Genomic DNA, 23539 nt, shown 5'->3' with positions numbered 1-23539 from the left:
TGTCACACTTTCAACCAGGTCTGGTTTGTTGATTGTTTGTGGTTATTTTATATTTACTGGAGCTAAAATGTGTGGTTTGATACAAAATGGTCGGTACTGTGGACTTCCTGTTTGTTCCAGGTTTCATATTAACGCCTCAGTCCAGGTTTGGATCATTTCAGTGGACACAGATTTACAAACACAGGAAACCTCTAATGTCTTTACAGCTGTCAGATTACACAAATCCATCCATTGTATTTAAATAAAACAAATGATTGTTAGCTGTGGCGGGTCTTAAATCAACACCGAACAGCTGAAATATAATGTTACGCTCTGATACTGGATGGATTCTTTAAGAGTTCACAATGGAAATGCTTTTCTTATTTAGGGCAAAGCATGTCCGTGAATACATGTTTATGTCCTTGTTACCAACTCCAACTACAAGCTGGTGGTGATCTATTCGGCTGTGTTGTTTGCAGCACTTAATTCAAATTAACAGCACAATGAGCTGCTCATGTAACCAGAAACTACAGCTAATATGTTGCTGTCTGAAAATAGAACTACAGTACACCACTAACAATTGCCTTAAAATGGTCTGCAGTCTTGTTTCGTTTTAATGGCTCAAAATGGAAATGGGTCTGTATTTTTCTGCTTCAAGAAAATGGGTAAACTACAAGTTGCAGACTGGAAGGTGGATCTGACGTGACTGTACCATCCATGTTTCCTTGATGTCAACAACTGTACCCGATACTGACCGCACGCCGAAGATTTTAATGTTATTTAACAATATCACTGCTTTGTTACTCTCTCGTCAGTGCTGGGTGTTGTTCAACAAATGGTAATTATGGACATAAACATTTGTTAAAACAATCCGTAACTGAATGCCGAGAGGCAAAAGAGGCCACTCAAAGTCTTTGTGTCCAGTTATTTTCTTCTGTCTTGTGTTTTCTGATATTTTAGTGCTTGACTCTGTTTTGTTAGCTAGTTCACCATTTTGGGTTGAATTTTTGCAAATAAATGAATAAATAAAGCTTGAAATATGTCTTTGTGTACTCACATATTTAGTCTTATTTAGACAGCAGTGCCACCCGGTGGCGATATGGAGGAAATGCACTAAGCCAACATTTATTTTTACAATTAACACTTGAAATGATAAAAGCACTTGCAAGTGACAGGATAGCACAACTAGTAAACCATACTTTGGTGTTTCATATTTACATTTTTACTTCGGAATTAAATTTAATTCGTTTTTTTTTTTTTTTTACAAAATTAGCCACAATACTTGACAATGGAAGATCTTGGGAAGATAGAAATACACATGAAACAAAATGTGTTTAAAATATAAAAAATAAAAATCCACCTTGTGAGTCTGAGTCATCCTGGCATCATGTGCTCCTGGAGACACCTCTACAGAAGCAGCTTCCAGTAGTCTGCCAGTTGTTTCTATTTCTGTCTGTCTGTCGACAGATAACGTCTCAACCTTGCAAAATATAGTCATGAAACTGTGTAGGTGTGTAGTTGAGATCAAAATGAAGGCTGGTGTCTCTAGTTCACTTCTGTTCTGAAGCCAACCACACATCCCAGAGAAAAGAAGATAACTCATGTTTAATGTCTGTGAACAAGGTTTTAAGTTTTTATTGAATCTCAGGCAGAAACATACATGATAATCCTTTATTGCTCAATGGCATTCCACGCCGCGCTCAGCGGCTCATTCTCACATCGAAACCAACAATAACAACTGAATCAAGCATCACTTCGTGTCTGTTTTTTCTGTGTAACTGAACCAGTAGCCAAACTCACTGTGCGTGTGTGTGTGTGTGTGTGTGTGTGTGTGTGTGTGTGTGTGTGTGTATGAGTGTGTGTGTTGAGGGAGAGTGGTGTCTTTCTTCACATGATGCAAAATCCAGACTTGCAGTCCACCTTCAAGTGTATACTGCTTATTATAAAACTCATGTTTCCTCTTTATTCATACAGATTCATTCAGAATTATCTCCCTATTATAGATCCTGATAGTAATAGTATATATCTATATTATATATATATATATATTGTAAGTTCTGGTTTTATGGCTGAAAGCTTAAGGTTTTGGCTGTTGTATGAACGGCTACACGGTCATTCTTCATCGAAAAACAATGAGACAACAAAAAAGAAAACCCTGCAAACCTGTAAATGAAATTTCCTGAATGCTTACATCTCATTTTTTTTCAGTACTGATATTAACGATTATATCTGCGTTGAAGTGAAAACACACTCAAACTTAGGAGTTATTGCCTTAATATTTTTTGCATGACAAAGAAGAGGAGAAAAGGGGGTGGGTGGGTTGAGTTTGTAGATATTCACACAACAGACGTGTCGAGACAAATGGCATGCAAGACGGAAGAAGGAAACGCACTGAACAAGGGGAGTACAAACATTTTTAAACACTACACTACATGAATGTTATTACACTTATGTGTAAGGGAGATAGACAATAGATCTGACAGAGGATGTGTCACACTGTGTGCAAAAAAGGTTTACATAAGTTTCAGACATGGTCCAACACAAAACAGTAGCTTTAGGAGCACACGACAGAAGTCTTTAAATTTCCTTTTTAAAATATGGCTTATCAAGTTATCACATCTTTTTTTCTTTTTTTTCTTTTTTTCGAGAGACAGACACACAGTTAATATAATAATTTTATATAATATTTTATGATTGTTTGCCCACCTCCAGGCTTGTAATGTATTCATTATGTATGTACAAATTGAGTGAACAGCATGGTGGACATGGGGACTATTTTTCAGTGCTGCAAGAGAGCTCTGCAGAGGAGAGAAAAGGGAGTTTAAAACGTCTCGAACTAGAAGGCTAAACCATCTAACATTGTGTTTTTTAGCTCCTCTGCTTGCTGTCAGCTTCTCGAGTGTAACATAGCTAACGTTCACCTTGACCCTTGGGTCAGCCTAGCTAAATCTAATGGCTGCCATTCACACTGCTGCTTCACACCCGACTCATTTCCCCACCATAAAACATAGATTGGTCAAACACCAAAACAAACGCGCCAGATTAAACTTCCTGTTGTTTAACATTGCTCACAAAGCAATGTCATCTGTAATGTGGGCGGGTGGGGGAAAAAAAAAACCTGGATCTGAGCCAACTTTGTGAATGTAGCCTATGAACTTAGCTAGCTAACGTTAGCATGAGCTAACGAGCTAGCCTACTTCTTCAGCATGTCTTGCAGCGGGCCTGGCAGGTATTTCATCACTGTGTCCATGATGCTCTCCTCCTCCTCCTCGTCTCCGCAGCCGGCCGGCACGAGCTTCTTGGGTCGAGTCAAGCTGCCCTCTACAGACTCCTCTGCAGCGGCTGCTGCCTCGGCCTCGGCCTCCTCACGCTTTTTCAAGCCATACTGATGGTCCAACACAGAAATATGTACAAGTTAGAAGAATGAAGGGTGCAGAGGAAATGTACAAATACATTGCAGTAACACAAATGTGAGATGTTTTCTTAAAAGCTGTTATGTATTTTTTTTATTGCATCTGTAGACTTTGCATTCAGTGGCTTGGTGGTTGGTTCTAAATATCTTCAATATTTTACTTTTTTTTCTCCTTTTTTTGCAGTGGTTGCTGTCCAAGTGTGTCACATGACCTTTTGTTTCTATTAAATGAACTGATTGGTCTTCGTGTGATGTGATTTGCTTAGAAACCATGTTTTTTTAGTTGTAATAACCATTCATTTGGGACTCATTTGGGGATGTGAGTTGGTAAATCGTAATTATGATAACTCCATTAAAATATGAATACGACATTATGCTCATGCACTCATCCATCTATATCCGACTGAACGTTGAGATTCACTCATCTCATGGAGCCTTTTCCTGTTTTCTTGTAATTTGAGCAGCTGCTAACCCTTCATCTTTGCCTTCCTCTTGTTCCCATCTGTCTTCAGCAAAGCTATGGAATATGTCAAAAACGGGTTGGATGGGGTTGCTGCTTTTCAGTGTTCACATTGTGACAGTGCATGTCTAAAACTTGCAGTATGTATTTGTTTGAAAAGGCCCTCTATTCCACAACATCTGGATAAAACAGATATACTATGGACATTTCTCGCAGTATGTGGCACAACGGGACAAGGCTGCGGAGGAAGCTGACAGAAGCCCCTCAGTAACGAACACTTTGGGTGCCGTTCCTTGCTCTTTGTTCACCTCAGGGAGAACTTAGGAGGAATGGAGGTGGTGAGGAGCCAGGGGAGGAGATTCGCTTTTCTACCCGCTGAATCACAGCATTCCCTTCAGACCGGCCCCACCCACAGACTGCCTGTCTTTCACTCTGCCTCTGCAGTGAGGTGGTTACACTGCAGCCCAACATTTGTGGAGAGGGGAACTTAGAAGCCAACACTTACACTTACTGTAGACAAAAAAATCATATGCTTGAGTGGATGTGTATCAATGCATGCTCCGCAGAAACTATTACTGTTGTGCAGTGCCTTTTTGGGAGTATTTAGAATAATCATCATATGGTTCAGACCGCAAAAGTCATTACGGGACACAGAAAATGCAAAATAAATGAAATAAATCAAAAACCTACACACTGAAATATATATATATATATATATATATATATATTGGACATTTAGAACAATGTCGTTACAGTTGTGCCTGAAGAATGGAAACAGTTTCCTGAACAAGAATTTAGATTTTAGTTGTTTGCACTTTAATAAAGCAGCCCTCTCTGAGCCAACCTTTTACATTCTAATTTATTCTTCATGGCTTCTCATTTCTCCTTCCTGATCTTCCACTGATCTATTTTAAAATTACATTAAAGCAAACCAAAATAGTCTGATGGTAGTCTAATTTAGGTCTGTTATTTAAAAAAAGGATGTTGCTGTCATGCAGCCAAGATGAGAAACCCTTAGAAGCTACTGGAACATAAAAGGACAGAACAGCATCCAAAGTCAACTTCCTACATGGATTTGACAGCTTCACAGTGTTTTTTTCTCTCTTTGTATTAGTGGTTGTTTTCCTGACTTTGTTCCCTGTGTTGAGTTAAGACAACCGTATTAGTATTTCAGTCAGTCTTTAGGTTATTATACAGCATACGATCATCATACCTTATCTCTGATGCCTTGCCTCATGCTTTCCCTCTCAGCCTCCATCTTGGCATATTTGCCCTTCCTCTCTTCCTCCTGCTGCCTCAGTGCCTCCTGTCTCTCCTCCTCTTTCTGGGCTGCATCGGGGTCCTCCTCCTTCTCCTCTCCACCCAGCATCTTGCCCACATCAGGAGGACCTCCTGGGAAAGAGAGAGGAAAACATAACTGTATGAGACACAAGGACAACCGGCCTCGCGGACAACGATGCATAAGAGAAGTCAGACGGACAGATTGACAACATGGACTTCTGGGATTTGCAGAAATTGGATCAATTTACAAACCTCAGTTGAAGCCTGAGGAAAACTGCTGTATGGGCCAATATCAAATATTATTTAATGTCAAGTTTGATAACTTTGTCCATTTTCTTTCCAAAGAAATTATCAAATGTGTTGTTTCCCCCAGGACTCTACTCTTGTCAGGGTGAAAATTGCTATTTTCACTGAAATCACTTATTTGTCTTTAATAATTAATATTACACGTACACCGTTATTTAATTTAATTTGTCCACTTTGTGTTTTGTATATTCCCCACTGCGCCATGATATTAAGGGATCACACCTTGCATTTTCGTTGCAATGGTATCGCTCGGGACAGCCTGAATTTTAATTTCATGACATTTATTATTATTAATATTATTTAGATGGCTCACACATTTAGGATGAGCACAGTACCAGGTCTCATCCGCCAGACGGAGACATTGACCGTGTTTTCATGTGGAAGGCTGATCGGCTGTTCGATGCTGGAGGGAGGCAGACTGCACATGCTCCTCGATGCCGCGCAAATGAAGAAGGACTTCTGGAATCAACTCAAAAACAATCCAGAGACACAGAGCTCAACAAGGACCGCCTACTTTTTGGACGACTCTGGTTCTGGAAGGGAATTTCTCAAACATTTAATCTATTTACATTCAGAAAACATTATATAAAGAGGTTTCTGCCTGGAAATGAGCCAACCAATTACGAGATGAATGATGTTGAAAAAAATATCTAATTAGGATTATTTATTTCATTTTCATTTTCATTGATTACATATATAAAGGACTATGGTGTGATTTCTGCAGTGATCTGTGCCAAGGAAAGATGTTTTCTTAAGCCAGAATGTGTAAACCAGAACATCCCTGCAGCACTATAATATTTCATTTAAAATGGTATATTGACACACATTTCACCTTTAACAAACGCTGTGCCTCCTGCGATTTGAAAATTGCAGCAGGCCATATTGCAATTTTGATAAAAGATTTATTGTGCAGGCCAAACAGCGAGCTCCACCAATCAGAGACATCGCTGTTATACCTTTAGGATTGTGGGTGGTATAGTACTCCACTACATGGGGAATATTACATCCACTACAGGAGCATAAACCACCGTTCCACAATGCCATAGCTCGTGGTAGGTCTACCTTGGATTATAATGACATTATGGCTAATATATCAAAACCATGATCAAACCCCTCTGTAGGAGCTATTTATTGAATTTTATAAGTTATCTTTAGTAGTAAAGTAGTATAGTTTAATTTTGGTTGTTTGCTTATTTAGGCTAGATTGTTTTGATGTATTAGGATAGTTTTTTATTTTGATAGTTTTTAGTTTAGTTTAATTATTTGTAGTTGTTTACTTAGTCTTTAGATTGTTTCTTGGTTTATTAATTGGGTAATGCTGTGGGCACCTGGGGTTATAAAGGAGTAGGTGGGTACAGGACCAGGATGCACCTGGGTAGGCCTATGATTTTTTTTTTTACTAGCACAGGAGAGGCAGCATGGGGAGTTTCTTTGTTCTTTTGTTTATTTGCTTGTTTTGTTAAGTTTCAATAAATATCAGCAAAACCGGAATCCCACATGGACAATGCTTTCTTTTGGCTGCGCAATCCACATACCCACGGTGCATCAGTGGCTTTTTGATTTATGTTTATTTTTCTTTGATTCATTGGACAAATAGCCACTACACTCTCGATACAGAGTCTCAATGGGATTACTGATTCCGGTACCTCGGCTGCTCTCTATTAGCAGCGTTGACATGTGCTCAAACACAACTTTTGATCAGCAAAGGTAACATCATTTGTTGATCTGGATGTGTAACATATATTTCCTGGTTTGGTGTGTTTCGAGTGATACGCCTTCAGCTGTGTGCTCCTTTAGTTGCTTGGCGTTTGAGTCTTGTTTTGTTTTGTTAAAGGTGAGATCTCCCAAATCGCACTGATTTTCTTTAGGTAGTATGTAGAATGAAATATCTGCTTTTTATTGTTGAATCCCGCTACAGAGCCAATCACTAAGATACATGTTTAACAGTGGATTTAAACCTGGTGGCGGCCGTTAAAAGCATATTTGACATATTTGTTCTGTATGGTGTCCTATGACAACCTGTTATTTCAACAACGGTTTACCTGTTCTGAACAACCACAAGACATATTTAAAATGTGATGTTTTCCTTGAAGCTCAAATCATTTTTTCTGTTAAATTGATGTCTAAACAAGATCTAAATGCTGTTTTCTTTTCTCCTAAGTATGCTAGAAATATATCTGAAATTTAAATTCCATTTATCACTGTTTGTAATGCTTTTGTGTTTGTAGAATATAAAGTCGTTCTTTAATCAATAACCCCCTAGATTTCCACAAAGCTTGGGTGTCTTGCTCAGGGACACTTCGACATGTGAGCTATGGGGGGACTGGGGATCAAGCCGGCTACCTTGTGGTTGCGGGACGACCACTCATCCCCCTGAGCTACAGCGGTCCCCACCTGACCATGACCTTGGTGTCCACAGTGGAAGCAGTTCAGCGCTGATAGTTTCCTAACTGGAGGTCAAGCGATGGACGGAATATGACTTTTACACAACAGGGCACAAGCCCTGGAATATGTCTTACGCAGGCCTTCTTACTGTCGCTGTAGGAGCTGCACATCCCGTGAAATAATGCCTTGTGATACCAGAAAAATGCTGAGCTTGGCAAACCCGAATAAGCTGTCAACAAGCATCAACAGAAAATAGAAAAGCCAAAGGTCTAAAGGATTTTGGCAAAAACGGGAGCAGATAAGTAGTGAGGAGGAGTAGGAGGGGAAAAAAGAGAAGAAGAAATGAGGAAACGGGAGATAGGGAGTCAGTCTACCGCTGAATTTTATTACAAAACAAGACATATTTAGAAAAAACAAGAAGAGCATGAGGAGAGGGAGAGAATCTGTCAGAAGCTATTGAGTCTGACTGAATTAGCTGAGCTGTTCCAGTTAGTGGGATTACCAAGCGGTTTCTGTGGAAGCAGAGAGGGAAATGGAAGGAGGGAAGGAAAGGAAAAGAGTGATGAAGACTGAATAGGAGAGTTAAGTCAGTAGGAAGAGGAGGGAAAGGTTGACAGGCAGACAAGGAGCATCTGAGTAGAGAAAGCACGCGACCAAGAAAGAAAGGAAGACAGAGTCCTCCTCCTCCAGTCTGCAGCTGCCCCCGGTATCGTTCCTATTTCTCACTCATCAGCATAAAGAAAACAAACTGCAGCAAAATGCGAAGAGATAAAAAACAGGAGAGGATGAAGTGGGAAGGGATGAGTGCAAGAGCAACGAAAGAGAAAAAGAAAGGGTAATAAAAGAAATGAAAAGGAATCAGGATAACTGCAGGCTATAAAAAGGGACTGAGGTTTGTGAAATCACGAGTTGTCATTTTACGACCTCTTGTTTTAATATATATATATACAGTGATGACTATGCAGCGCTGTATGAAACATCTTTAAAATCAAATATTTAACAGTTTTTTTCTAATTAGCAAGTAGTAATTTAAAGCTGCAATTCCTTATTTTTTACTTTTTCTAACAAACGATATGAAGGAAGCGCAGATCACATCTGTTAGATACACATATGAAGACATTGTTAATACTGAATTGTCAAGCTTATATTTCAACACCATTGACAGCGTCTCTGCGTTTTCTTAATGACATCATCTCGTTGCAGCCTCTTCCTCTGCTTTATGGTTTATCCACGGATACACACTTGGTGGCGCTAATTCTCCAGTCGAGTGCTATTAAATGGCACTCGACTGGGGAATTAGCGCCACCAAGTGTTTAGGTTGATTAACCAACTTCTAATATTGACGAAACGCTACAGCAGTAGATGGTAACACGCGGACCTTCTAAAAATAATTAAAATTATAACTAAATAACTAAAATTAATACAATTGAAATATATTGCAAATATGGTTGAAAAGAAGAGATTTGGTTTGTCGTTTACATGGACGAGAAACTAAGCGATATATAATTTGAACTTTAAGGAGCAGAGTCCATATGGACACCAACGTAGGATGAGTTGGAAACTTTGTCATCATATGCACTGAGGAAGCATCTTATAATTCTCAATAACTCATAATTTGAATGAGTGAGTCTCACTTCATTCATTGTTAGATGTCGCACATCCAGAGCTTGTAATACGCAGCCAAACAACCGGGCTGAGGAGACAAAGAAAGAGGCCACCATTAGATACTTCTGATGTATTGTATCGAACACACCACAGCAATCAGGGCTCAGCACCAAAGACAGAACCGTCATAGAAAATAAACATGACAATAGATCAGTCACATTAATGAGCCACTCTGATGCGAGTGAAAGAGACAGATGACACTGAAATTCAGAGAGAAATCCAAAGTAAACAATGGTATTGCTGTATCAGCATTTGATGAGCAGCACAGAGAGGCTGACAAAGCGAAATCTGCCCGACCGCAATGCACACATCTTTGTTCTCTTAAGTGTGTGTATGCGTGAGAGGAGGATGGTTAGAAAGAGAGCTAAAGAGCACATACAGAGAGTCTCCCTGTATGCGCGTGTGGATATAAATAATTGCTTCGTTCCATTTTCGGGTCTTGCGCATGAGTGGTTGAGCAATTACTTCTCATGTGTGTTTGAATGTGCAGATTACAGTGTGCGTGCGTGCGTGTGTGTGTGTGTGTGTGTGTGTGTGTGTGTGTGTGTGTGTGTGTGTGTGTATGTATGTATGTATGTATGGGCTTGTCCATGTACAGTAGTGGCTCGTATCCCAGCTCAAGTGATTCCCTGAACTTTAATCACCACTAGCCATACGTACACACGGTATACAGTGTTTTTTTTTTTTAAATCTTAATTGTGTTGCTAGGAAACAGTTTGCATCCATGTTTATTTCGTGTCAGCTGCTGATGTAAGCAAACACCGCCACAGGGATTAAAAAAGGACCAATTAGGAATCGGTGTATGCAGCTGACAAATGGCGTTCTTCGGCTTTAGGCAGCAAAACAATGAGCCTGCACAAACTGTGATGAAGATGAAACTCGATGTTCACATGCGTCAGTGTCTCGAATCGGACGCATGTGAACAGGATTCAGGTTTGAATTCAGGTAAGTTTTGAGCAATTTGTGGCCGCATTAAAAAGGTTTTGGAGATTTCTTTTTTACCAGGTCTACGATTTATTATTTTAGCAATAAAAAAAAAGTCAGGAAATTAATATACATATTTTAATTTATATAAAATGTATTTATTTGCTACATTTAGTTATACAAAGTTAGGCAAGCAATGTTTACGTCAAGCCTGATGTTGTCTCACACAGAATTATCACTTTCAGCTGCATACAACAGCGAATTAATGAATCACTGGTATCAGATCCACACTCGTTATCGGCCGACACCCAAAGCCCAGCTTTCTGTGTCGGGACTGAAAACGTCTGATCGGTGCATCCCTATTTTGGGATCAGTTTATGATCTTATACCTGAATATATTCAATACAGTCCGTGTAAACACTGCTATTGAATCCTGTAAGTGGGGCAATGACTCATACCCGCTAAGCCTCTTTGTCAAAAGATTCCCATCCACGGCCCAGAATAAAAGCCCTCCAGTACCCCCTCTAACTGCCAAACCAAAACAAACTTGGTCTGGTTTCACAAAATCGTATTAGCACATCCAGATTGTCTTTGTTTGAATGTAAAAAAAGAAAGAAAAAAAGAGGATCCTGAGAGACAAAGCCTTGAGTTATATTGAGCTATGATCCCATCTCATGCTTTGTGAGCCATTTTAGAGATACCGCGATGCTCTCTCAAACCAGAATGACTCTATTAAGCTCCCCGGCATCACATAAGCTGTGTCGAGATATGTATTTGAATAAAGTGTGTCTACACTTTGTCCCTACTCCATGAGGCTGTAGTAGTTGTCGGACTGACATTCAATATGTAAGCTAATAAAAGCCTCTAATGGAGGGCTGACAGGTTGGCCTTTAGCCTTCTTCTTTTATACAGTCCACATTATATGAGATGACTCAAAATCAGAAAAGCCAAAAAGGCACTTTGCAGGGAAATTCTCTATTATGCCAATCAAAAGCCAGCTGACTTATACACAGAAAATAGAATATGATGTTAAGGGGCTAACTGGGATCTGCAACACTGCTTATCTCACACAGCATGATAATGGCAGTCAAACAGACAGACCATCTCAGAGATAAAAACCAGCCGATCCCTGGGTTACTTTTTCAGACATTATAACTTTACCAGCGTACTTGGACATTTCTTCGCTGTTAAAAGGTGTCATCTCTCTAATCCTTTGCTTCTGAAAGTGCTTTGCTAAGTCTTTGTTAAATCCAAAGTCTCGGAGGGAAAGGAGGAACTAAGACTAACCTTAGCTAGCTCTCCCAGTGCTTGAACTTTTGGATCAGATAAACAGTGCTTATCCACTCCTTTACCACTCCAGGTTCCGGAGGCAAATCCCCTTTTCTAAATCCAAAGTGTGGTGGGAAAGCGGATGAGTGTAAAGATCTAGCTTTGGCCTTCAGGACAGACTTTGTCTCAATACAGCTCATTAAACAGCAGGAAAAAAACCTGGCGGGGTGAGAAATTGGTGGAAAAGGCGGAGAAAGTGTGCTCACTGTTGTTCTGCTGTGAAATTGGTCGCAGTTATGTTTGAGTCTGTTTGAATTTCCCTCAGATGGAGCAGCTTTGCACGATGTGTCACACAGTTTGACAATCACTAATTTCTCCCAGAAAAAGTCAGTATGTTTATAGTAGTAACATTAGGGTGATGTTTGAATCAATATTATGGTGGCGATTTTTAAAATCGATTGACTTGAATAGATACCAAGACTTATTTTACATAATAATCAACATTATGACAACATACCTGCTTGTTGGTCTTATTTCTTGGGTCAGATTTAATTTGCAACAAAATTACATTTTTGAGCACTGTGTTATGTTTATGTTTTATATAATTAGGAAGTTAACTTGATTTGATGAGGGCTCAAAAAGGATTTGAATTGAACCCTACTACAGTTCTAGTTATGACTGGACAAACACAGCGTCATCATCTGCATACTAATGCTCTGTCATGGATGTGGTGGACGGTTTGATGTTGGATGTGCGTCAGTTGAGACCAACACTACCTGCCATCTGTGAGGCTTGGCAAATAATACTGCTGGAATGAAATTGACTAACAGGCCGTGAGTTTTCACCATAAAAGGTTGGGATTCAAACAACACCGATAAACAGTAAAGCTGCCAACATGCGGCCATGATGAGGTCTCAGCATCCTGACACATAGTATCACTCAATGTGATTAATTGCAGTGTTTTTACTAAAAGTAAAAATCCATGTTTCGCATGCATATATATATGCATATATATGCATATATATATATATATATATATATATATATATATATATATATATATATATATATATATACACTATATATATATATATATATATATATATATATATATATATATATATATATATACACTATATATATGCATGCATGTCCAAAAGAAAGGTCATAGACATCTGAATGTTTTTAATACAAATTTCTCTTTCAGTTTCTCTCACACTATTCAAGACTTGGATGGTTGAATGCATTATTTATGAGATTTGGACATACTGTCAAACACACACACGCACACAAACACGCACGCACACACACACACGCGCGCGCGCACACACACTTTGTACTGTTGGAGGAGCTCAAGGTCAATTTGATGAACTGAATCTGATTTGCTTGAGTAACGCACAAGAAGAAGATGGGGGAGTGTGTCTGTGTCAGCGGCGAAGGCCTGATTCTCTTAGCCAATCATATTAGAGTGCTGCTAAATGTGATTATCTGTTATTTGAGGAGACGAGGTGAGGGAAGAACATCTGAAGGTGTCTTCTGTTTTCCTATCACCTCAAATCACACAGCTTTGTCACACATATCCAGTGAAAATGTCACCCAGGAATGTCACCCACGATGTACTTGATGACACTTTGTCGAGCCGACATGTCGACGTATAATCAAATGCATGTGAAGTTAGGTTATATATAGAGAATTAATAAATATTGTGAAAAGAAAAAAAATGGGACAGCAGTCAGCTGCCTTTCAATATCATGACAAAGTAGCGTTAGCTTGTTTGCTAATTCTCTATGTGGTCCAGGGTGAGCAATTACTGAAAAATAAGGCTCAACATTAAGCGTGGTGGGGTCACTCATCTTTTTCTGCAAGTTGCCGCATGACAAGCTTTTCAAAAACGCTTTTTTTCTCCTTCGTTTTTGCCAATTGCCTAAAAGCTTCAGTCAGGATAATGACACTCACTGTCGTGAGCTATTTTAAGTATCCACAGTACTAACAAGCCAAGTGTCTTATCCAGAGAGCACATACATTTTCCCACTGAGTGAGTCAATGATCATATTTAATTCTGCATCTTCATTTAGCTGTGCAAAATAAGAACTGACTCCTCGCTTTATTCAAGTCAAGTCGATTTTACTTATGTGGCCAAAAACACAAATTTGCCTCAAGGGGCTTTTACACTCAATCAAAGAAGCCACTTTTAAACATCATCCAATTGTTGTCTAATTCAATGTATCATTCAAAAAACTACCATGAACAAAAGAACTGGTCGACATAATCGCACTCCAATAAAACAGTTAATGCTAAAAATATCTACAATTGTAATCACACTTCCTTTGAACTCCATTGCATCCCACATACGCCCCGCAATAGTGCCCTCTATGGTGTTGTAAATCAATCCAACAGACATCCAAACTGGATGCACTGCTACATAAATAAAACAAAGGCAGTCTTCTTGACATATTTTCCTGATATTTAATTTACCAGTATGTCTTGAAATCCCATTATCAATTCAATTTATCCAGAAATATGTATGTTAAAATGTACATTTAAGTATAGTTAGTGTTTGCCAGACTATTTATTCCTGTATTCTCAAACCACACAATGAGATTTAATGCAAAAGTTAAATGTGTATTATTTCTGTAATACACTTTACCATTCACTTATTAGCTGTGTAGAGCTGCCTTTCTGCTGATAGTCAAGGTTTCACTGCTGCCTGAGGCCTTCAGGGTTTGATGGAGCTCCATACCTCAGGACTAGTGTCTGCCTGACTGAACAGCTCCATATTCTGTCAAACTAACTTCCGCTTTTAGGAGTTGAGAAGTGCAGAGTCAGCACTGAAGCTCTAAGGAGCAGAAGCAATCAAAACACAAGGAAACTAAAGTAAGAGTTTAAGGTTGGGTGCTAAAGCTGTGTGAGGCCCTCGCTGCCTCATGGCTCCCAAATAACAACACTGCTGGATTGATTGATGATCATCCCAATTGTACAGTGAAGCAGAATGCAATATATTTGAATTTCAAAACTCCCTCATCGACAAGTCAAGTTAATATTATTTAGTTGTAGCATCAGCAGTAATACGTCTTGATCCCTCTGTTCTTGTGGGATGGACAGGATTCATTAAAAAGGTCCCAACAGTGAGTCGCTAACTGCGTCTGTTAGTCTGTTAATGGCGATAGCAAGGTGCACTGCTATTTATTACAAGCTACCAGCTTGGCCAGGGCTCCCTCGGAAAAGAGATTTTTAAATCTGACTATATGGGAAGAATACAGATTTAATTAATCAAAATTAAATTATAAAATAAATATGAATAATATTACATTACATGAGAAAAAAATAGGGTTTGGTGGGGGATCATATATAATGTATGCCATTGGTCAAAATGTTGGGTGTACAAAAGGGCAGGGCCAAATCCTAAAATAAATTCAGTATTCATAAACACAAATTACAATAAACAGAATCCCCAGTTGATGTCAAATGCATTCCTGAGATGTGGTGTGGCAGGTTCCTGAAGTCACTTTCAAAGAATACATTTCAAATTAAGTAGATTTGAATGCATCCAGGTAAGAAAGTAACTCCCATTTTGTGCTGAACTCTACATTTTTATAATTCAACATATTTCTGACATGTTTTGAGAGATTCAAAGCATTGCTGTTAAGAAGTGGATACAATGTAATACAATGAAAACTTCTCAGGTTTCCACATTTTTGACTGGTGTAGACTAAACGCTTTCTCCGGTTGAGCAGGCCAATGAACTGCACAGTACTTAAAACCTTTATTGACTACAGGGAGATGGAACAACATGGCTATGCATGAACAATCCATGTTATCTCTACCGTTTGGTATGTGTGGATTAAGAATGTAAAATGTACATAATTATCTGTCTATCGTCTACACTCCTTCCTGCCTTCAGCTCGGCAAACCCACAGTCACTGTAGTACAAGGTTAACCCAAATTTATGTGTGTTTTTCCTGGTCTGTTCCCTCTCTACCTCCTTCTGCTGACATGGATATGGATGGTTATCTGGATCGTGGTCCATGGTGCTGTAACTCTGTTACGTTGTTCATTCTGTATACATGACATCTATTGCTTCTGTCCATCCGGGGAGAGGGATCCTCCTCTGTTGCTCTCCTGAAGGGTTTTTCCTGAGTTTTTCCTGATCCGATGTGACGTCCTGGGACAGGGATGTCCTTTGTGTACAGATTGTAAAGCCCCACGAGGCAAATTTGTAATTTGTGATTCTGGGCTATGCAAAATAAACTGAATTGAATTGAATTGAATTGAATTCCCTCGAGTATATCAAGACTACGTAGTCCAGCATGCTGATTATTGTTGTCTCTAATACAACTGACCACATTTGCAGTAGACATTTGTACTTCCTTTGTGTTAACTGTTCTCGAACAAAATGAATTATAGGAAGTTCAGTGTAACAAGTTTTACCATCAAATTTGGTCCATAATTGCATGCATTTAAGAAGTCATATTATTTTGCACCAAAAGTCTCTTGATGCCCAAATACTATAGTTTCTGCCTCCACGCATTAGAGGTGTTGTTTACAAGAGCAGCCAGGTTTCGAATAAAGCTCCAAAAAGTTTTAGATTTAACCTTTTGTCAATTGTTAAAAAAACTAATTGAGTCATACCACATCTGTTTTATTTACCTGTGAGATACTTTCATCTGTTGTCATGACAACCATAAGTGTCTGGGCCCATGCACTGTAACTTTGAAAAAAGGCAATGCAGCAGGACTGAGGAGCAAACATGGCTGCCGCAGAGGAGAACATCTAACAGACATCTGAAGTCTGCAGATGTATCTGGATTTGAGTCCTGCTGATTCATCGCAGTTAAGCGTCACTCTGTTTTCTTCCAAGTATCTGTAACCGAAGAAGCCTTGGAGGATTAGTTAATGCACTGGCAGCATCCTCTCTTTCACGAAACCCGTCCACACACTTATCATCTAACATACTCAGCAAAACACTCAGTGATGGTACAGCAAATCCACGTCCAAACAAAAAGCAAAACCATCACGGGATGGAAAAGAGCAAGTAAACAACAGCAAAGATCTGATCCAGTAGTTTCAGAATGAAACAATCATGGCTTGATGTATTCAGTTTTAATCTTTCAAGGAAGTTGTATTTATTACTTTAAAGCTATTTGAAGAGGCAGATTTTAAGACAGCAGATACAGTACACGCAGGTCTGTTTATGGTACATTATGGTGCCACGTTCACAACTATCTTCAGAGTCTAGAGCAGGGGTGGGCAAACTTTTTGGCTCAGGGGCCACATTGAATAAAAAAAATGTACAGACGGGCCGGGCCAGTATCAGATGGATGGAGAGTGTTTGTGTGAACCTGTCACGGGAGGACAATGTTGCGGACCCAAATGCAGACCACATGAGAGTATGAGTATCTGGTAAAACAGATTATTGGAGCCAAAGGGAAGGTGGGGAGCCTGTGGTCCGCCACAGGGGGTGCTGGGCGGTGTGAGACCCGTGGCTCTACACTGGACGACGGCGAGGCCGGCAGGGGGCGGTGTGAGAATATAACGTAAATGACTCAGCTTTTTGTTCAACTCGCTGGTTAAATCTTCATCAATTTGTTCTACACGCCGAGTCACTGTTCTGCGTGATAAACTCAATTTTTCAAATTTGTTTTTGCTCTCTGGACATAAGAGACCTGCTGTTTCTACCATACATTCTTTCAAAAACTCTCCTTCAGAGAAAGGCTTGCTGGCTTTTGCTAATTTGAATGCTAGCAAAAAACTTGCCTTGGTGCTTGATTCTTGTATAGCAGTTTGGCGTAGAAAAACATTTTGCTGACTCTTTAAATTGGCTGCCAACCTCTTAGCAGTAGCCGCCCGTTCTGTCGTTGACTGTTGGCTAGCATAGTTAGCATGCTTGGCGGAAAAGTGGCGGCTAATATTGTATTCTTTGAATACTGCAATGGTTTCTTGGTAAATAAGACATACTGCCTCTGATCGTACTTCGGTGAAAAAAAACTCAGTCCACTCATTAAAGACTCTGCACTCACTCGACTTGTCTTTTCTTGGGTCCACTCATTGTGACAGAAGGGATCAATGCAGGAGGCTGACAGACAGAACCCTATATGTCACGTGACATGAGCGCGCAGGGTGGCGCAGTTCCGTGGGTCGAGTGTGGTTAGTTATGTTAGTTATACTGGGGAAAAATACTCTGCATGCAGCTGTCAGTTCATTTTACAACTCTAAAACTGTTGTAGTACAAACCCTGTCTCCAGCGACAGAAAGTGATTCATATTACCGTAATTCTTCTAAAGTTAACGCTTTACGACATAATTAAAAAGGATTCTGACCGCTAAGAAGTGGAGCTTTTCAGTGTTTTGCGGTATATTACGGTAATAAAAAAAATAAAAAAGTGTCGCCCTTGTCTGTGGGATCAGTGGGGGAGGGGGTGGAATTGACCAGCGCAGCACAGCAAGTGTTGTGTGTCGCTTTAGTCCAGCAGAACACGGCAGGCAGCGGAACAACTGCTGTAACGCCTCTCTGTTCCCGACTTGATTTTCCCAAAGCACGATGACCACAACAGATCAGCGTTGATGTTTCTTCATGCTTATTTATTGCACAGCGCTCTTTTAGGCTTTTCGTGTGTGTGTTCTTCTGCAGCAGAGCCGTGTGCGCAGCAGAAGGCACTACAGCGGTCTTTCTGCTGCAGCAGAACACACGAAGAGCCTAAAAGAGCGCTGTGCAATAAATAAGCATGAAGAAACATCAACGCTGGTCTGTTGTGGTCATCGTGCTTCGGGAAACTGAACTTGGGAACGGAGAAGCGCGACAGCGGTCTTTACTATAACTTTTTTTTTTTTTTTTAATGTTATAATAATTATAATGGTGGGCAATTATAAAGGCCCGCGGGCCGTAGTTTGCCCACCTCTGGTCTAGAGCCACACTGGCGATTCTGTGAGCCTATAGGGTGTAACATATTAAACATCTTAGTTAAGTGTGTTAACACTAACATTTGCAAATTAGCACTGATCCCAACTCTGTTGAGGCTGATCGGAATGTCATTAGTTTTTTTTTAAATTTTGCCCTGATAATGGCGCTATAGACGAAATATCAGGGGATCACCAAAGTCATTATAATTCATCCTGAGGGGGACATGAAAGTGTGTGCCAATTTGGTACAGAAATACATCCAAAGGTTGTTGAGATATTTCACTCAAAGACCGAAATATCAACCTCACAGTGGCACTACAGGACAAGCCAGGGGATCTCCAAAGTAATTAGGATCCATCCTCTGGAGCACATGAATGTTCATGCAAAATGTCCAGCCCTGTATCCTTCAAATTACGTGCCCATACAACAAAACTGCATTGTGAATTATGTTTTGAGGGAAACTCTTTTGTCATGGATTACGTTTGCTTTTGACACAGAACAAATTAATGAGTCCACGTACACCACGAGCCGGGGTGGTTGTTTGGTAAAAAAAAAAGAGACTGCTGTATGTGTCACGTTTGAATGGCATACTTTTGTTGCATAAACATAACCAAGTACTTTTGTGGTGTTTTTTTTCTACACTGCAGCTACACTGCTTATTAGCAAAGTTATCGCTCTTTGCAAAGTAGAGGCAGACTTTTGGCCTTTATTTGATAGATGACAGTGTAGCAAAAAGGGAAAGTCAGCGACCGCTCCAAAGCAACAACGGTCCCCAGCTAGAATCAAGCATGTGGTGGTTTCATGGTTAGCAGCTTAGACCTCTCACACTTAGTGGACTAAGACTCGGGTACGCTCAATACTGAAGCCTATATTGATTAAAACACATTTCGCTAATATTGATGTATTGACGGACTGACACTGGGCATCATATAGATGGCTGAGGAGATTGATTACCTGCTTGTTGGTTTGTTTCATTATCTGATTTGTCGCCCCTAGAGGGCTGCCCAGTGCACTGTCAGCATTTTTGCAAACATATGAGTGGAAAGAGGTCACTGTGTCCCCATCAGTAAACATGGCCCACAACCAAAGACGGCTGGCACTGACGGCAGAATGGCCTTATCACCCTGAGAGCCATACATATTGATTATTAGATGCACACACGCTCATTATTCAAATTTCTCTTTCTTGCACCCTTTCTTATCTCACATCTTTCTTTCTCACACACAAAAATCTATACCTCTCAAGTATGCAGAACACACACTCTCTTTCCTATCCAATATCTAAAACATCTCTCCAGCACAGGCAGTGCACAGATGTGCACACAGGCAAACACCCACCCTGTCAAATCTATTCCCAAAGTCCGCAAGCGGGGTGCAGTCCGACTTCTGCGGAGTAAAAAAAAAGAAAAAAACATCTAATGCAATGCAGTTGATTTTAAGAATTCATAGCACGGTCACGAAGCACAGCTGCTGCAGACCGAGGCAGGGCTGTCATCCTCTGCATCCCGATGAGGAGCGGCTCCAACTCCACATCCCAACTGTAACTCTAACACCTCTGTGGCCTGGACGGCAACAGCTCAGCATACTGCACGACTGATCTGCTGCATTACAACTAATGGTGCCACTTTCCTGCCTTTCCCCTTGAAGCTATAGCCGACAAAGGCAGATGAATTACAGGGCCACAATGAGGACTAATTAAGGGGCAAATAATAGCTAAGATAATATTCTAACGGATAATACCTGAAGGCTTTAAAGGACAAAAGTCTTGTGGAAAAAACGTGTAAGTTATAGTTCTTGGCAAAATAGCCCTTCTCTATTTCTCTTCCCTAAAAAAGATGCCAACAGTTGTCTTGGAAAGAAGAAACTGCCTGCAAGTAATGTGAAACCCTAATAACTCTAATTTTGGGGTGACTTTCATGTTTTTACAACATTCTAAAGATGAGGAGAAAATTCTGCCTTCTTTGTGCAAATTCCACCGTGTAAACTCAAAACTGATGATGAAGATCAAGCGAAGAAATAAGGCAGCTGCAGTCCTGAAAAGGTAACATTTTTGGCACATTTCCGGTACAGTGCTAGAGCATGAAAAGACCTATGATGCTGCAGATGAAATATGACAGCTGCAGCAGTAGCAGGTCTTTTCATTCGTCCTAACCTCCTTTCCAGAGACGTGTCACGCTTTTAGGGTATCACTGGTCCCAAAGACATGTTTTCTACAAAGGCATAAAATGCGGAGCAACAAAGCATGAACAGTTTTCCATAATCTTGAACACATAACAGGCTGGGACTTGACCAACAGGATGTCATGCCCTGCCCTGAGAGGTTTTTAAAGATGGATGAAGAAAAAAAAAAAAAAAGAGAGAGAAAGAGAGAGAGAGAGAGAATGCGCAGCTCTTGTTTGAAGTCAGGAGTTTGGTGCAGGATGGATTATATCAACCTAGTATCCCCATTACTACCAGTACTAGTGCAGGACTGCTGCTATTGCTGCGGAACAACCCTTTAAATCCTTTACACTGCAGTGCTGTTAAATCAACCTCTAGCCCGGCCGACTACTCACCTCCCATCGCAGCTTTCATTACAAAATTCATGATGAAGCAGTTCTGTGTTCTCTTCCTTCAGTGGACAGGTTATCAGGGACAGACCTGCAGCCAGGGGACAGAAAACACAAACTATGACTGCATGAAAACCACTGTTGGGACATGCAGTTTCATTCCAGTGCTTTTTATATACAAGTGTTTGATGGGATGGGGGAGGATGATGATGATGATGATGCTCATGAAGCTCAATGCGGACAAGAAACGACCTCCAGACGGAGTTCTTTGTTTTGTAAAGGACAAAGACGCTTTTCCACTTTTACGATAATCACACAATCTTAATTGGATCACTTCAACTCCTGAGAAGTATGAATTTGCATCTTCACTCTGAAGAACAAAAAGGGTGACTAAATTGGGTTAAAATGGCTTTAGCCTCCAGTACAACACCGTGTCCCGAGTTTCGTCGAGGCACCTGCGCCCTCGATTTTACAACCAACACTACATCTTTATAGTGATTTATGCTGACGCTGCCTGTCATGGTTCCCTCGTGGAGATAACTCCCAGAAAAAAAAGCAGATGCAGAGGTCAAAGATGAGCAAGTGGAGGCATGGTTTATGTCAGTACATGGGCCTTGGAGAGCATCTCTGCAAGGGCATGACATGGATGAGAAAAAAAAGGCTTTTCTTCAAGGTCTTACACTTCTCGTTTGTAAGTTTATATTGAGCATTATAGCATTTTATTCCTTTTGATATGACTATAATAAATTACATTTGTCTTCAAAGTGAATCAATAGGCATTTTATAATAACCTTGCATGAACAATTGCATGAACTTTATGTCTAATGTACTCAATTGTGAGTTTATAACCCTTAGAGTGCTTTAATGTGATTTAAAAATATATAATTTAGGTTATCATTGTAATATTCTCATCTATAGGAGTTGCAGAGCGCATAGCCGACTCTAAAGCGACCTTCTTTTTTTCTGTACTTAAAATTACATTTCTTTTTATTATTTTTATTTTTTTACGACATAACAACCTCGCGGTTAGTTTTGCTGCATTTTACAGCATCCCTCTGCCATTGCGGCACAGACTACGGGGGAGAAAACATCCTCCGGAAAAACTTGCTGCACTCATATTATAACGCTGTTTCGTCCTCTCGTCCTTTTCATTTCCCCCAAAGTCAAATCTGCACCAGCGCAATATCCTTACAATAATTTCCTGGTTTCCTTCCTCCTCCTCATCATCATCATCATCATCATCATCATCCCCATCCTCCTCATCATCATCATCATCTGCAGCAGCAGCATCAGTTTCCCCTCACATGAACCCTAACAGTATTCACTCAAAGCTCCTGGTGCGGTGCATCGTTTCGGCACAATTACAGTACCGTGCAGTGCGATCTCCCTTTAAATGACTGCACCCACAAGCTCGGATACGCACCCATTGAAGCCAATACGTTGCACTCACGGTGTCGAAGAGTATGGACGCATCAGCATATTTTACCAAGCGCGCGAGCCTGGTCCCGTACAGTAAAAGACACACACGCAAAAACATCGCTTGTCTTTGGCTGTGCGGGCTTCGTTTACCTTGTTTTGATCCTCCTCCAAGTCTTGATCCCTCCAAATAAAATAGCCTCGTCGCAGTGTTGCAAGTACCCTCCGTCTTCTGCTTGAGCGGGGAGAAAGAAAACACAAGTTGTGCGTCTTAAAGGAGGGATTGTGCCTTTCTCTGTGTCTTCCTGCGCGGCTCTCAGTTTGCAGACATGCCGGTTGTGTCAGAGTCAGGCTGCAGCGGCGGAGGAAGAGAGTCTATTCCTGCAGGACAAGATGAGAGCATGCAGAGGGAGAGAGGGGGAGGAGGGAGCACATGAATGCAATACCACCCAAGTGACGGTTCCATTTTATTTATTTTTTATCACAATTTCTACTGAAAAGAAACATTTAAAAGTACTTTGAAAGGTAGTCTACTAATAGACTCGTGCGAATGCTTGGGCTCATGACAGAAGGCAGTATGAATGATTAACATCTAATCAGCATTTCATAAGATTTCCCTTCATGTCCTCACAGTTCCTATAACTCATTAGTTCATGGTTCATTGAGCCATGGCATCTGAGTATTATTACATAGAGAACATTTATATCACAAAAAAGCTACTTAATAAATGAAAAACACACACTTGCATACACTGGCCTAAAAATATTAAATCTATTATTCACAAAAATAAGTAGTGTTAAATGTACATAATACAGAGGTTTAAAGCAGCATTGTTAACATTAGCATTATCTTGAGTCAAATAACTCCCCTTTTAGCTCTGTTTTTGGTCTCCACCAACTCCTAAGGGAAACATCTGTCTCTTTAGTTGCTAAAATGCTCCCCTATGTTCAACTGCGTCTGACTGCTGTTTGGTGCCTATAGCACATAGCGTACAGAGGGT

The 23539-nt window shown here is 40.3% G+C and overlaps 1 protein-coding gene across 1 annotated transcript; it reads right to left on the bottom strand.

Moving 5' to 3' along the window:
- Window positions 1-1595: 1595 nt before the first annotated feature.
- Window positions 1596-22803, bottom strand: cplx2a (complexin 2a). Its single transcript, XM_079220366.1, has 4 exons — window positions 22693-22803; window positions 21130-21214; window positions 5065-5243; window positions 1596-3364 (listed from the first exon to the last, which is right to left on the bottom strand). Exons 2-4 carry the CDS (start codon window positions 21158-21160, stop codon window positions 3173-3175), a joined length of 402 nt encoding a protein of 133 aa, XP_079076492.1. The 5' UTR covers window positions 21161-21214; window positions 22693-22803; the 3' UTR covers window positions 1596-3172.
- Between the last annotated feature and the right edge of the window lie 736 nt (window positions 22804-23539).

The sequence above is a fragment of the Taurulus bubalis genome (assembly GCF_910589615.1).
Source record: "Taurulus bubalis genome assembly, chromosome: 6".
Classification (NCBI taxonomy): domain Eukaryota; kingdom Metazoa; phylum Chordata; class Actinopteri; order Perciformes; family Cottidae; genus Taurulus; species Taurulus bubalis.
This window is presented reverse-complemented; position numbering and strand designations above follow the sequence as displayed.

Bases quoted from the DNA above. Each gene is read 5' to 3' on its own strand.
- cplx2a (XM_079220366.1), bottom strand. From the start codon at position 21,160: ATGAATTTTGTAATGAAAGCTGCGATGGGAG. The intron at 5,244-21,129 runs GTGAGTAGTCGG...TCTCTTTCCCAG, and splicing joins AATGAAAGCTGCGATGGGAG to GAGGTCCTCCTGATGTGGGC. The intron at 3,365-5,064 runs GTATGATGATCG...TTGGACCATCAG, and splicing joins GGCAAGGCATCAGAGATAAG to TATGGCTTGAAAAAGCGTGA.